A 15,083-nucleotide genomic window follows, 5' to 3' on the forward strand; every position below is an offset into this window, starting at 1 on the left:
GACGCGAGCTGAATTACCACATTGAGCCGAGTCTTGTTGCGGGGAGGGGATTGCGTCGACATGAGTGCACGAAGATTACCTTCGGCCCGTTCAAGCTTCAAAGCCAAGACATTATCAGAAACTTGGACTTGGCCATAGTATTCTAGAATCCCGGGGTGAGATCCAAGTCGTCGTAGATTTTAGCTTCTCGCTCCAGACAAGCTTGACCATCATCAACGGGCTCGAAGCGATGGTAACAACGGCCGTTTTTCCATACTTCATAGCTCTTGAGCACCAAGTGAGTATCACAACTGTCGATCCACACAAATCCCGAGCCGCCGCGGCCAAGTATTTCCGGTCCAGCTGCTTGAGACTTTTCCATAGTGCCGTGGTCGGACATCAGGACAGAAACAGTGCGAATTAGACAGACACGTCTCCAGAGCATTCAACTCAAGGGTGTTGGTTGCGATGGCTGCTGTTTGGCGCTTTTTATCCTCACACTATTGGCAGATGAAATGGATAAAATAACATTGAAGTTTCTTCTTCGAAGGGTATACTCGGGTCGGGGTGCGCATTCATCAGTACGGCTTTAAGATGGCGAGGAGTGCGCAATCTCAGGAATCTTAGATATGAAGAGACAGTCTGTGGCGCAGGCCGCTCGCTCCTCGCTTGCGGTTCCACAGCGCACAGACACTTTTGAAGTTCCCCTTCCCCTCCCTACAGAGTCCAGACCACAACGTATCAGGGCAGTGCTGTGCCGGCTCTCCTCGAGAAAGCGGTGCAGTTTTGATCCATCTTTACCTCAACTCATATTTTCAGCCATGGGTGGGTTTACCTGGGCAGCTTTTGAAAGCACGGAAGTCTTCCAGACTCTCAACAAACTCACCGAGCAGCCGACCACGGCGTTTACCGTGCAGGACGCTCTCGAGCGGATCCATAATCTACTCCTCGCAGAAATCGAAGCGAACAGAGACAGACCTCCTGCCGCAGCAAATAAAGGTAAACCCGAGCTCGCGGGTATCCTACCCGATTGTGTTGCCGACGTCCTCGTCCAACTCGCCTGCCGAACCGAGCCACGCAATCAAGATAGACTGGTAGAGTTTGCAAGCCAGCTCTATATACAAACAGAACTCGACCCCGAATCAAACGAGCCAGTGACACATGATGGGGGGACAGTGTGGAGTGATGATATGCTTCTCCGCAGAAGCGCTAGCCACACCTGGGGAGAGCGCTTGGGTGCTTCGGGAATGGAGACTGCCTCGGGCTGGGGTGGCGCCTGGGGAATACATTCACGTAGGCGAAGTGTTGGATGGGAATCGAACCTACTTCCCAGCGGCTAACCGGCATTCTTCTTTCTTGTAGGTGCAGATGACCTAGGGTTAGAAGAAGAGAAGAAACAGCGGTGGATAAACTTGGTGGCATTCACGGCTCGGCTTACCTCCGCTGCTAGGCCTCCCGGACCGCACAGCCCACTCTCATTTGCACACATCGCCCTGTGGTCCTTGCGAGCTGCGTTTGAGGGCGATATACAGCCCCACGAAATTATCGGTACGACTACGCTTCGGGTGGCGTGCTTGTGGTTCTCCTACGCCGCGGATGCTCTGTGGTATTTCGTCGAGAACGACATTCCACCAGAGAGTGACTTCTTTTCCAAGCCAGGCTCACAGTATAAGGAGAAGGAATGGAAGGGCTTTAACCACGAGAGGTGGGATATCTGGGTGCATGCTCTCGAACAGGCGCAAACAGCATGTTCTGAGTGCGACCGGGACACCATGGAGATCATACAGGACGCTCTGGCGAAGGCGAAGTCTGTGACGAGTGCTCAGGCACCAGTAAAGGACTAGAAGCAAAATTATTTCGGCTAGGTTCTAAAATCGGATATATTCTCCCCAAGCTTGCGTGGGACTCTTTGTATCTTCTAAGGTCTCCCATCAACACTGTGGAGACGTGAGCCTAGAGGACACAGTCGCCCCCTCCCTCCGTGTAGTCTGTACGGCCTGTTCTAAAGAACTCAGACGAAGCTAGAAATTCATCATACTTATCCGTGATACATCAAACGCCTGCTGTAGCGGGGTTCGTTCATGCATTGTCTGGATAACGAGTAGAATGGAAACAACTTCTGGAAGCTGCTAGAATACTTCATGGGAAGCCAAGATTGTACATCATGAGCGAATCTCCGAGTGAGTCCTTCCCAAAGACTGACAATGTATCGTAATATCCTCCATTAGGATCATAGCTCCTCCTCCTCCTCAGCGGACTTCTCTGCAAGTATGTATCTGTCCCTGCCCAGCCGGTCATCCCTCTCATGCTCAAGTGCCAACTTCTGGAGGTGACCAAGCATATTCTCCACAATAGTGTCCCTATAACTCCGGCTCTTCCTCCCAAGATCATTCAGCCAACTAATCCGGTTCAGGATCAGATAGATGACGGCAATAAAGATAATAACGCCGAACGAGTAGAGCCAGATGACCACCACAGTTACTATGTCTGTCCATCCATCCCCTCTCTGATGCCAGACATCGAGCGGCGAGGTCCTTTGCGCCGTCCCAGACAACCAGCCAAACAAGCAGAAAAGCGTGGAGATAATATCGACGACCAAAATCGCGAGAATCAGTCGCACAGATGGCCATGTCCTGCCACCTCGGGTGACAAATATTAGCCAATTCTGCGTTAGCGCGATCTCCAGAAACAGGACTTCCTGGACGGATCCAAAGTTTTGAACCACGCCGCCATGCGAAAGAAACATGGTCCCCCGTATGACCCATGTTCCTGCTGCAAGAAGGAAGCCCAGGACGACGCTAACCACCCAAACCTTTGGAAGTTGCCATTCAACAGGTCGAGGTTCCCAGTGCGCATTATCATAAGCTACAGCAATGGTAGCGACGTCGGCGAAGAGGGCGAGGAAAACGACGAGATCGACCGCAACAGTCTCGTTAATAATGATCATCGAGAGCGTCAGATACAGCTCGAGATGAATACACAGTGCAATTCGGTACTGAACGTAGGCTTTCATGCGCTGAAATATCTGGCGTGATGTCTTGATGGCCAAGACGATCGTGCTCAAGCCAGGCGCGAGGAAGACAATATCAGCCGCTGCCTGAGCTGCTTCCGATGCGCCCTCAACAGCTATGCCGCAGTCTGCCTTTTTGAGAGATGGTGCATCGTTCACACCGTCTCCAGTCATAGCCGTGAGATGTCCTCGCTCTTGAAGCATGCTCACAACAGCGTACTTGTGCTCCGGGAATACTTCCGCAAATCCGTCGGCCCGTTCCACGAGATCACGCTGGACGCTTCCAGCCAACCCTCCTCGCATCAACCTCTCGGAGTTGTAAACTTTAGTGCCTAGAGATAGCATCTTGCACGTCTCCTTTGCGATGGCAATAGCATCCCCAGTCAGCATCTTTACTGGCACCCCAAGCTGTCCAGCCTCCAGGATCGTTTGTGCGGTATCCTCGCGCGGCGGGTCAAACATCGACAGCAGGCCCAGAAGAGTCCAATCTTCGTCATTTTTCTTAACGGCTACTCCAAGAGAACGGAAACCGCGGTGAGCGAAGTCTTGGACCTTCTCCTTATATTTCCTGGCGTCTTCTTCGGGAGGAGTCATGAGCCTCAGGATAGCGTTGGGGGCGCCCTTTGCGCATATATATGTGTCGGCTCCGAGTACACATTCTGTTGTGATCTTCTTCGAGACTGGGTCAAAAGGATGGAACTTCACGGTCTCCCATCCCTGGCGCAAAATCTCACGCGCCTTTGGATATCGCTTGAGTGTCAAGATTGTAGCTTTGTCGATAGGGTCGAGAGAGGAGAGACTATGTGAGGAGGCAAGTGCGGCGACGGCCATCATCCAGTTCACATCCTGGCCTGCCGTGACAAATGGCTCGGAAATAGATAGCTTATTTGCTGTCAGTGTTCCTGTCTTATCCGAGCACAGGATGTCCACGCCCTGGATTAAGAAAGCCTTTGTTAGAGACTCAATGGCACATAACGACCAGTAAGGGTCATCGGGAATATACATACCGCTAGAGACTCGATGGCAGTCAGTTTCTGAACAATGGCTTTTTGCTTGGCTAGGTACGCTGCACCAACAGCGAGTGTAGTTGTTGTTACGACGGGAAGACCGACGGGAACGCCAATGATCAGAAGGATAAGGGCATAGTGCAGTAGGTTCTGCGATCCAGGTGTCGCGATGGAGAGGTTGTGATAGAAACCCCCAATCCAAGCGGCCAGGATCCAAAACATTACCAACACCAGCAACGAAGTACCAATGCTGTCCATCACAGCCTTGAAGTGGCCCTGGTCCCTAGCGCCTTGCACAAGTTCCGCCGTCCGGCCGACAAATGACCGTCTTGCAGATGCCACAATGACTCCGTATGCCTTGCCACGCCTACAGCCCGTGGTGTAGTACACAATTTCGCCCATGTACTTTTCAACGGCGAGGGATTCGCCTGTTATGGCCGATTGATCAACAGCCACCAGGGCATGATATCGGGGACCAATTGAGGTCGGTGACCGAGAACTAATGGGGCTGCTTTGTTCGCCATTTTCCGATGATTCCTCTCCCTCATTTTCTGCCTCCTTCTCTGCCTCCTTCTCTTCTTTCTCCTGGAGCTTTTCGTGGGTGTCGTCTCCCAATCTCTCGTCCGCTGCTAATTCTCGAAAGAGCGCCTCGTCCTCGGGATGGTTGTAATCGCATATGAGACGCGCATCTCCAGGAACTGTGTCCCCCTCTCGGATTATCACGATATCACCTGGCACAAGCTCTCGTGACAAAATGTTCTGCTCGACCCCCTCCCGGACGACATTGCAACGCAAGGCGATGTCGCCTTTGAGGCTGGCCACCACATCTGCGGCCTGCTTCTCCTGGTAAAACCCAACAAAGGCGTTGAGGAACAAGATGGCTAAGATGACTCCGAAGTCTATCCAGTCGCTCAGCCCAGCGGCCAACAGGGCTGCCACCTCCATAACTAACGGCCACACACGTTAACAATCGATCTCTGGTAACGGGGTCTAAGACTAGGATGGGGCATACCATAGAGGATAGGGCCTTGGAAATAAGTTATGAACTTAAAGAATGGATTGACCTTTTCGGTCGTGAGCTCGTTCCATCCGTAAACCTTCCGCCTTTCCAGAACCGCAGCCCGCGAGAGTCCGGTACCAATCTCAGTTTTGAGCCACGCATCAGGCACATCTTGGACTTTTTGAGCTGGTACCTTGTCTGTTAAGTGTTGAAACACTTTCCAGAAATCCCACCATCTTCTCTTGCGCTTGCCCCCTTCGACATCACCGCTCGGCTGGGTGGCGTCTTCGCGGTAGATGCTAATATATCGGTCTAAGGCAGGGTACTCTCCTAGATTGGGGAAATTCGTTTGGTCGCTGTCGTTCGACTGTTGCCCATGAGAGGCAGCAGCCTCGACATCTGTTGCCGAGTTTTTGGAACGTCTGTGAAGAAACCGACCCATGATAGTCGCTCAACTGATCGTATTACGCAAAGCCTCCACCTATGAGGCGGTTTAAATAAAATCAGGCGTGAAATGTATCGAGCAGAGCGCGAGAAACGGCTTAAAAAAAAAAACGGGGCCGATCGAGCTCAGAACAGGTGACTAGATGTTGCGAGTAAGTTTCTGCATCCTATGTAATGCGGTCTCTGGTGCCTGAATTGAGATCGACGACTATATTATTAGAAGATAAGGGGAGTATATAGCGGAGAACAGATTCATCCAGGGTCGGTGTCAGACTGCACGCGAGTGGAATCGCCATAGATTCTCGATCGTCGGTCACTACTCAAATCGGCGTTCGGGCCGGGCTAATGAGATCATCTCCCCACGTCATGAAGTTGAATAGTAGGTTTACCTTGATGACTGGAAGAAGATTCCGAGTACCGTACCCCTCTTCCACAACAGACGAGCTGTGCTGCCACGGAAGATTGCGCCATATTTCAGTGCAGAAATGTACCACCCAGGCACTGTATCTATCTTCCTCGGTGGTCCATCAGGTAAATCTACATGCAGTTTGTGAGCTTTATCAGGTCACTTGTGGTGGTAGCGCTCGGGACCGAAGTCTAAAAGAGGTATGTTGGTGACCTTGAATTTAATTTACCCCTTTTGGTGGGTGGCATGTTCATGCTAGCTCGGCAGGGTGGCAAAGTCATGTCTCATCGGCTCCGTCTTCGCTCTTTCTGTCATGACGAAGCCGATCCCACCATCGGTGGAGCGCTGCCCAAACTGTTTCCCATGTTACATCCGGTTTTTCCTTCAAATCCGGCTGTGCCGCTTGTTCCGTATTGAAAGGATGGCGGGTTAGCGGAGTTGTCTTCGGTTCTGGGCCGATGGAAGATCTTATCATTACCATGACTTGGCCTTTGATGACAGTATTAATATCATCCTCTTCGTAAATCCTGTAGGCTGTTGTTTCATCGTAACCATCCGGCTACTCGGCTCATCAACTCTGCACATATTTGAAGCTTGAGCATTGTCGCATACTCGTTCACCATGATTACGGCTGTAAGAGCATCTCAAAGATTAGACTCGCGAGGCAACCCTACCATCCAGGTAGATGTCAAGACCAGCAAAGGTAAGACTTCCATCGTTTTTAGACCGGCATTGCATCATGGTTTATTTACCCCGTAACTTTCTAGGATGGTTCCGCTCTCTGGTTCCATCTGGTGCATCAACCGGACTACATGAGGCCGTCGAGCTCCGGGATAAGATCAAGTCAGTCTACGGAGGCAAAGGCGTGGAAACGGCAGTGAAAAACGTTCAGGATGTCATTGGACCTGCCCTGATAGAAAAGGGGTTCGACGTTCGAACCCAACTCAAAGAGATCGATCAATTTATGCGCAAGCTTGACGGCACCCCGAATAAAGCACGTCTTGGCGCAAATGCAATTTTGGGTGTGAGCATGGCCTGCGCCAGAGCCGGTGCCGCGGAGAAAGTGCGTCAGTACCCGCCCCCCAGATACTCATTGCGTATAGGATGGTACTAGTGGTTAACAATGTTTCGCTCATGTTGACGAAGGGCGTACCGCTTTATGAGTTTCTTCGTGGTGAAGCGGGGGTGGAGGGCCCATTTGTGCTCCCGGTACCGTTTCTTAACGTGCTAAATGGAGGTGTGCACTCTGGGAACAAGATGGCGTTCCAAGAGTTTATGATTGCCCCGGTAGGTGCGACTTCTTTTGAGGAATCCATTCGCATAGGTTGTGAGGTGTACCATCGTCTCAAGGAGGTCATCACGGCCAAGCATGGCCCAACCGGTAGGCCACGTTCAACGTCATGCCACGGGTATTAAGCCTTTCCATCGCTAACAATAGTTGAAAGCGACTGGTGTCGGTGATGAGGAGGGGTTCGCACCGCCCATTGTCCTTCCTCAGCAAGCTCTAGACCTTTTGGAGACCGCAGTGGCAGATTGTGGCTACACCGGGAAGGTCAAATTTGCCATAGATCCCGCCTCCAGCGAATTCTTCCGTGACGGCTTGTACGATCTCGGCTTCAAGCAGGAGACACGAAATGTTCTCACGCCGCCTGGCTTGGGGGAGCTCTATCATCAGCTGATCTATCAATATCCCGTCGTTTTGCTCGAGGACCCGTTCGCAGAGGAAGACGGGGATAGCTGGACGGAATTCAACAAAACATGCAAGATTGAGCTTGTGGGAGACGACTTGCTTGTGACTAACGTAGAGAGGTTACGGATTGCTCGGGAAAAGAAGGCGTGCAACTCCATGCTGCTGAAGGTAAACCAGATTGGCACAGTCAGTGAAGCCATCGCGGCGTAAGTGATTGCAATGGTGTTTCACCTTACCACAACAGTCGCGACTGACTTTCTACTTCGCAGCGCAAATCTTGCGACGAGTTTCGGGTGGAGCATTTTCGTCTCTCATCGTTCAGGTGAGACAACAGACGACTTCATTGCTGACTTGACAGTCGGTCTAGGGACCGGTCATCTGAAGTCCGGCGCGCCTTGTCGCGGTGAGAGAACTGCCAAATACAACCGTCTCATGGATATTGAATCGGAGCTTAAGGCTACTGGCAAACCGTATCAATACGCCGGGGAGAACTTTAGATTTCCTCAAAACCTTTAGATTTACGAAGTAATGTCATTGAGACGGGAAGGAAAATAATATAGTAACGGTAATTCCATAACACGAGCCGAGGAATTGAAATGCCAGTTATAATATCTTTCTAGCCAGCTACTGACATTGTGACATATCAATATGAAGAGTTTGTAACTGTCTTAGCTCCGCCAAACTATTTAGCAATATGGACGTGCGTTCTAGGGGTCTATCACTCCATCTACTTCTAGACAACTATCGATTCATAATAGGAGGTGAGCCTGCGACATTAATGTGATCACTCAGACAGAGACTCCAGGATCTGAGGCACAAGATACTCCTCCGACCATGCCCAAATCAGAGAGCTATCTTCATCCACAAACGTAGCCCCGGTCCAAAATGTGTTGGTCAACCCTTCCAGCTCATAGAGTTTCTTATAAAACCCCTTCCCGATAGCCTCGGAGGACACGTGAACATGGAAGGGGCTGTGTTTGACGAAGAACTTGAACTCGGGCATGCCCTCTCCAATATTTCCGGCCCCTGCAAGGTTGTTTAGCTCCCCCGTGATGAGTTCCTTGATTTCTTCTTCTGAGAAACCGATGTCGCTCTCGACGCCGCCGGTGAAGACCTTGACCTTGTTGGTGCCTGGCTCAGTGTTATAGGAGTAAGAGCCCGGGAGATTTAGAAGATGGTACGGGGTATCCGTTCCAACATTAGCGAGGATGGTGTTCTCATTCGTACCGCTATGGGTGAGGACAGCTGCGCTATAGGGAAAGGCTTTGAATTGACTGAAGAGGCGTGACTCGTTTGTGGTCACATCTAGCCCAATGTCTTGAAGGGATTCCCTGATCGGTGGAATGGCGACAAGTAATTTCTTTGTTTTGATAATAACGTGGCCGTCTGGTGTGTCCACCAACACTTTAACGCCTTTGTGATTCCTCTCGACGCGAGTAACTGTTGAGCTCAAGAAAACATTATCACCCAACAACTTCTCTGCCCCGCGGTAGAGATCGAGATTATCGCCTGATGCCGCATTGACAAAACCATTATTGACGGCTTGTATGAGCATTGGACTTAAAGCCTTGATCCCATACAATGCAGGACGCTCCCACAGATTCCCGTTTGCGCCAGCAACAGTATTGGCTAACTGCACAATAGGCTGCAGGCCGTTCGCGTCGATAAACTCAGAATATGGCTTGAGAAGCTCGTCAGGGAGGGGATCGGGGAGATCATATGCCAGGGAGATATTGGGATAGCGCGTGGCCACAATCTGGAGGTACTTTTGAAGTGCAGTTCCAAGGGCCACTGGGTCTGCGGGCTCGAAACCTGGGACCGCGCGACCGGTGGAGAAGTCGAAGTACTGAACGCTGCCGCTCGCTAGGGCGGCCTTCCTGACTTCAACGCCGAGGTGGCTAAAGAAGTCTCGGACAACCGGCAGGTCGTGATAGAAAATTACGCCCATGTTCAGTGGTATTCCTGTATCGGGATCCTTGTAGGTGACTGTATGTCCACCTAGATGATCCTCCCTTTCGATTAAAGCCACAGAGCGGCCCTGACCCGCGAGTCGGACGGCTGCGAACGTCCCAGACGCCCCACCACCGATGATGGCGACGTCTCGCTCCAAGGCTTGTAGTCTTGGCTTCTGACGTGCACTCACGGCAGAAACCGCGGCAAGGAAATGAAGAAACACATGTGAAAGACGCATGTTGTGGGTCTGATCTTGATCATAAAGTATGGTAACGAAGTGACGGAGAACACCTGGCATAGGACACCAGGTCACCTAGCTTTGATGTATATCCCTCAAGCTATTTTGGTTTATTTTATATTCTCTCCGGAGGAAACGGTTAGAGTCCTGTAAGGGGGCGGGAGCATGCGGCTGATCTCAACACTCCCTTGCAGCGAGCCTGCGGGAGAATGAATCCTCCCGAAGAACTCCTTTGCCCCGACAGATATGGGCAAAAATCCTCGAATCTCTCCGTGCGACATGTCTCACTGTCGTGTTACTCCGGAAGCTTAGGATGATGATTGTCATTGGAACTTTGAAAAGTGGCCCGCGCAAAGAGTGCGCCGAGTGTGGCGTCGTTGCATCCGGGCCGACCACTTCTGATCAAAAAAGGCTACCCAGTGTAGAGAGCTGTTACTGCTTCGACTCGAGTGAAAACGCAATCTTGTCTGCCGTTTCTCGATTAGTATCCGCGAATGCATACGGTCGCGCAACATCATGTCGTGCCTCATGCGGGGCATGACCGTAAACTCGTTGGCGTCGCCGCTTTTGCTCGTTTTCTTTTGCTTTTTCTTCAAGATGTCCGACCGGCTCCCCGCCCAGAAAAAGCTTTATCAGTAGGTGTTTCCAGTCGAGGTCCTGTCAGCGAGTCATACGAACGACGTGTCTGACACGTTGTACCACGCATAGGTAGGACTTGTGACTCGGCGTAGGGGTACGTTCAAGAGCATGTGGTAGTTCGCGTTCAGCTCAGCTCTCCTCAGCTTACTCCTCTCTGCCGACCTTCCGAGCTCGCAATCGTACAAACTGGACTCTCTAGAAGAAAGATGTGACTGATGTGATTTACTGGGCATTTACGACAGGGATCAAGGTACTTCAAGGGTCTGGGGAGCAATGTGATTCTCGATATCGAGAGTGCGTATTCAGCTCACTTGGCTTCGGCGGCCTGCGACCATCTGCAAGGGAGTGGGCTCTGCAGGTTTCCATTTTAATCACCCTTGGGCGGGAGGGACACGAGGATACGTCACTTTTCTCTTCAATACTATGGCCGTCGATTGTGACACTCTTTTTTATGGAAAGTGAACTGGAAAGATATATCAGCAAACATCTGGGTTTATTACTAGGTTCGCTGAAGTGTGCGCGATGCCATTGTGATAGGCATCCCCCATCTACAGAGATTGGGCTGTTGTACGTTTAGGCAAACTGAGGGATTAATCACGACTTGCAGCATTCGCCGTTCAGCGAGGTTACCCTCCCTGACACACTTAACTGCCACATCCATGAGTTCCTGTGCTTCCGAAACTCTCCGAACCGCCTTGTTTGGCCGTTTGAATCCCCCCATTTTGTTCGCTACCTTGTTGCTCCCTGGGTCTAGCGTCGCTTCGTCACATGCCTTGACGAATTCGGTTGAAATTCGTGAGTTTCCACTGTCCTGGGGTGTCTTAGAATGACCCGTGGATGTTTTCAGCCCGCGGCACCACAAAGCTGTTTCTTCAAGTTCCCTTCCCGACTCAGTCAGGTTTGCTTCTAGCCATCTTGAATGCGTCTTCGGTGGCTTTCAAATAGAGGTATGAAGTTTTGGCCCAGTCTCATCATAGAAAAGGGGGGGAAACGATGTCGGTCCGATATTCTTACTCCTGTGCATCATTGCTCATCTTCGTGTAGTCCGCTTTGGCCCACCGTCGCACCCACTCACAGCCGGCTATATCATCCATGCCTGCCCTCTCGCTCGGTTCAAAAACTAGCATGGACTTTATCATGCGCAGAAAAGCCGTTCTCTCATCATCTGTAAATTCGGACATCCCCTTCTCCCGTCTTGGTTCCTGAATATGATACTCGAACCGTTGGATCCATGTCCTCGCTGGGTAACTGTCGTCATCGACCCGTTGCCCTTGGTCGTTGAAATATTCTTTGCGCCCAATGCCCCACAGCTCCCACCATTGATTTGGCAGACTCTCACGGCCAATAGTTCCAATCTGGTCAGCAAGAACACTCTCTGGCGAGCCGTAGGAGGAAATAAAGGGCGGACACTGGCCCATGAGCTCCCAGAGTGTGCACCCAAGCGTCCAAACATCCGCAGAGAAGGAAAGTGGCCGGTTTTCTGCCCCGGCAAACAGGGCTTCGGGAGGCCGGTGAGTCGGTACAGTATTGCTGTAGAGCCGCTTAGTTTTTGTTGGATCTAAAGCCTCGCCGAAGTCTGTGAGCACGATTTGTGACTCTGAGAGAGGTACTTTGTCGCTCGCGGTACCCAACCAAACTGGTATGGTCGCCATTAGAGGGACATTGGGAGGGAGAGGCTCGTCTGTCTGGTCACGCCGCCTCACTTGCTCGCATCGTGGAGCGCCGTAGAGTTCGTAGAGACGCTCCCGGTTAATAGACGAGATGCATGAAGGTAGGCGGAAAAGTACATTCCCCAAATGCAAGTCTGACAAACTGTGTCAACTCTCTTCCGTCGATGAAATGTGGTGGATCTTGGTGGGAAAGGAAGGCGGCATACGTACCTCCATGAACAACGTTTTGGGAATGTAAAAATTGGACGGCATAGATCAACTGGGCGGCTACTGAACGGGCGACTTCTGGCTGGAACAATAACCAATATGACGCTTCTCTCGAATCGTGAACACTCGCACACCCAGGTTCCATCACGAGGCACCTGTGAGTGCCATTGGGTCCGTCAAGACTAAAACCATCGATCAATTTTCGGGTTGCATAGAGCTTCCCTGGGAGGTCAACCTGGGCTGACTGCAGTCGCCGTAATATTCTTTCTTCATCGTTGATACTACTTGTGGCTTGAGGGGCTGCCGCAGCAATCTTGATTGCAACGAGTCTTTGATCATTTTCTCTGTCTTGCGCTAACCACGAGGTCGAATAACCCCCAAAACCAAGTTTGTGAATAACGAGGTACCGGCTCCCGGGACCGAGCGCCTCACCGATTTGAATTGGATGATAACCTCCAGGTTCATACCTCTCTATGAGCTCGGCACCATCGATAAATTGATATCGGAACGGGCGGTCGAATTCCTGCCAGCCGCTAGAGTTGAGGCGGGTTGAGTTGAACAAGCGGCCCTGGTCGCGGTCTGAACAATGAGAGTCGCCACTCGCCAGCTTCTGTTTGTGAAGTTGACGAAGAGGGTGGAATACATGACTGAAGCAAGTCAGGATCCCGGACTCAACCGGCTTCTATGGCCAAGCGGTAAGGCGTCGCACTTGTAAGTTCTCAGGTATGCGAAGATCCATGGTTCGAATCCGTGTGGAAGCAGGTCTATTTTTTTTTGGTTTTTACCTGGTTGCCCTGGCAACTACGGCCTGAAATAAAGTGTTCACCGAGGTTGTCAATTACAGCTATCAAAATCCGAGCGAAATGATGATATATATACTTCTATTGATAATTTTTTATATTTTTCATATAATTTTTATTTTTAACTAAATATTAAATTTTCTATACCTTTCAACCAAACTAGACTTCAAAGTTGGTGTGGGGGTGCTAGAAATACAACTTACCCGAGGACAACATGGCGAACACCAACATCGCGGAACCCCAAACCCTCCCTATCGTCCGGTGACACGCTGGGGTGGCGACAGAAGCCGAATCATCGAAGCCAGCGTAATGCGGAGCGGCAAGGTAACCGGCTTTGATGGCGTCACTAATGGACAAGTAAAACCGGTGGGCCATTTTCCTGTATCCACCATCATTCGGGTGAGTCCCATCTAGCAGCTCATTTAGTGTAATAAAGCCATCATCCATCTCGGCAAGCACGATTTTCCAACCCTCACCCCGAAGGCGGGTGACTAGAGAGCGGTATTGCGTATTGATATAGCGTGCGTTGTTCGGCTGGGACCTGAGCGGTAGGAGTGTTGAGAGGATGAAAGTGGCATCTGGTACTTGTGACCGCAAGTACTTGAGTAGTGCCAACATACGCTCACCAGCAGAGCCGACGTCATAGTTTTGAATAGCATCGTTTGTCCCGACGTTAATGGTAAAGAGATTGGGGAGGAAAGCGGGAACAGATGCCATGGCTCTGTTGTAAACCTGGTCGATTCTGTAGCCGGGCCAGCCTTCATGATCCTATCTTGTTTATAACGGCTCAGGTCAGCGTTTGGTAACAAACCAGATAACAGAGGAAAACACCCCTGCGTATCCCTAGCCGGGCAGTACTGCAAGAGTAGGGAGGAAGGAACGTGAGCGGAAAGGAGGGCAAATGGGATTGTGTCTGGAGTCGGAACTCGAGAGCGCTCATTGTGGCACGTACATTGTCGCTCATTGATCCGCTATGACGGCTGCCAGCCATATTCACCTCCCAGCCATCAAAACGTAGTTGTTGGCGAAGACTCTTACGGTACCCGGTCTCATCCGACGAGAACTCGCCTTGGGTGATGGAGGCACCGAGGGGCATGATACGGAGGAAGAAGGTATCTTTGCGTTTCCGAAGGTGAGAGGTTCCACACGTGCCGCTGTCAAGATTCCACTCGTCGGGCTGCGCCGCGACGGCCCTCGGGCCGTCGCAACTACCCGCCGGGTTGGCAGCCGTGACCGAAGTGCCCGCGGCGAGGAGAGCGACACAATATGCCAGAAGACGGGGCAAGCGCATTGCCTGTAACGAAAGGCAAATATGGCGGTGCTTCGACGAGAGTGTGAAGGGAAGTCTCAGGGAAACTCAGATCGCGAAAGAGTTTCCTGGACACTCAATAATGTTGCCCTCGATGGGGGTGGAGGGCATGTGGGTCGACTTCGAGTACTTCGTAAGTAGCAAAGGAGTGAAGAATCTACCTGGGCAGGACGCGACATATGTCTAGAGGAACGTCCAGAACCCGAACTATTGCCGGAGAGAAGGATATTGAGGCCCGCCTCGGTAGATTCCACTCACTCTACGTAAAAGGCGGCACAGTTGCTCGCCGACAAAGGTTGGGAGACCCCTCAAGACTGTGTGAAATCAGTCGGCGTCGCGGCGTGAAGCATGACGCTAAAATCCAATAAATCCCAACCAGGACAAACACAAATTCGCGCAATATGACGATAACTTCATTTGCACACATGTAAAATTAAGGGGGAGGATTTGGTCACGGACGGACCAAAGCGTCGGTAACGAGTCCAGACTAGTGCTCGCGCTGCCACGTGATCCAAATCCCAGCGCAAATTTGGGAGGCACTGGCGCCATCGTGAGAATGAATTAGTGTGGTTGCTATGAGTGAACCCCTGTTCAGCTTACCCGTCCTCTCCCACCTCCTTCTGGCGACTGTTTTGATGAATGCCTCAACATGGCAACAATCTGTCCCAAATATGCAGCAATGTGCGTATGGCTAGAAGAAACGCCGTCTCAATTTTGTCGATTTAACGGTT

General features: G+C 51.3%; 4 protein-coding genes and 1 pseudogene across 4 annotated transcripts; 2 read left to right on the forward strand and 3 right to left on the reverse strand.

The window, feature by feature from the left end:
- Nucleotides 1-800: 800 nt before the first annotated feature.
- Nucleotides 801-1,823, forward strand: SAPIO_CDS3740 (uncharacterized protein; the record flags this gene model as incomplete). The annotated part of the gene is made up of 2 exons (XM_016786477.1): nucleotides 801-1,272; nucleotides 1,342-1,823. 2 exons carry the CDS (start codon nucleotides 801-803, stop codon nucleotides 1,821-1,823), a joined length of 954 nt encoding a protein of 317 aa, XP_016643820.1.
- A 386-nt stretch (nucleotides 1,824-2,209) lies between these two features.
- Nucleotides 2,210-5,438, reverse strand: SAPIO_CDS3741 (Plasma membrane ATPase 1; the record flags this gene model as incomplete). Its single annotated transcript, XM_016786478.1, has 3 exons — nucleotides 2,210-3,922; nucleotides 3,997-4,943; nucleotides 5,009-5,438. 3 exons carry the CDS (start codon nucleotides 5,436-5,438, stop codon nucleotides 2,210-2,212), a joined length of 3,090 nt encoding a protein of 1,029 aa, XP_016643821.1.
- A 1,029-nt stretch (nucleotides 5,439-6,467) lies between these two features.
- On the forward strand, nucleotides 6,468-8,052 carry SAPIO_CDS3742 (Enolase; the record flags this gene model as incomplete). Its single annotated transcript, XM_016786479.1, has 5 exons — nucleotides 6,468-6,549; nucleotides 6,614-6,909; nucleotides 6,993-7,227; nucleotides 7,292-7,742; nucleotides 7,806-8,052. 5 exons carry the CDS (start codon nucleotides 6,468-6,470, stop codon nucleotides 8,050-8,052), a joined length of 1,311 nt encoding a protein of 436 aa, XP_016643822.1.
- Nucleotides 8,053-8,320: 268 nt separating this feature from the next.
- Nucleotides 8,321-9,727, reverse strand: SAPIO_CDS3743 (annotated as a pseudogene; the record flags this gene model as incomplete).
- A 3,502-nt stretch (nucleotides 9,728-13,229) lies between these two features.
- On the reverse strand, nucleotides 13,230-14,334 carry SAPIO_CDS3744 (uncharacterized protein; the record flags this gene model as incomplete). The annotated part of the gene is made up of 2 exons (XM_016786480.1): nucleotides 13,230-13,811; nucleotides 13,996-14,334. The coding sequence occupies 2 exons, from the start codon at nucleotides 14,332-14,334 to the stop codon at nucleotides 13,230-13,232; spliced, it is 921 nt and encodes a 306-aa protein (XP_016643823.1).
- Nucleotides 14,335-15,083: the final 749 nt, after the last annotated feature.

Source organism: Scedosporium apiospermum (genome assembly GCF_000732125.1).
Source record: "Scedosporium apiospermum strain IHEM 14462 chromosome Unknown SEQ_SAPIO_0089, whole genome shotgun sequence".
Classification (NCBI taxonomy): domain Eukaryota; kingdom Fungi; phylum Ascomycota; class Sordariomycetes; order Microascales; family Microascaceae; genus Scedosporium; species Scedosporium apiospermum.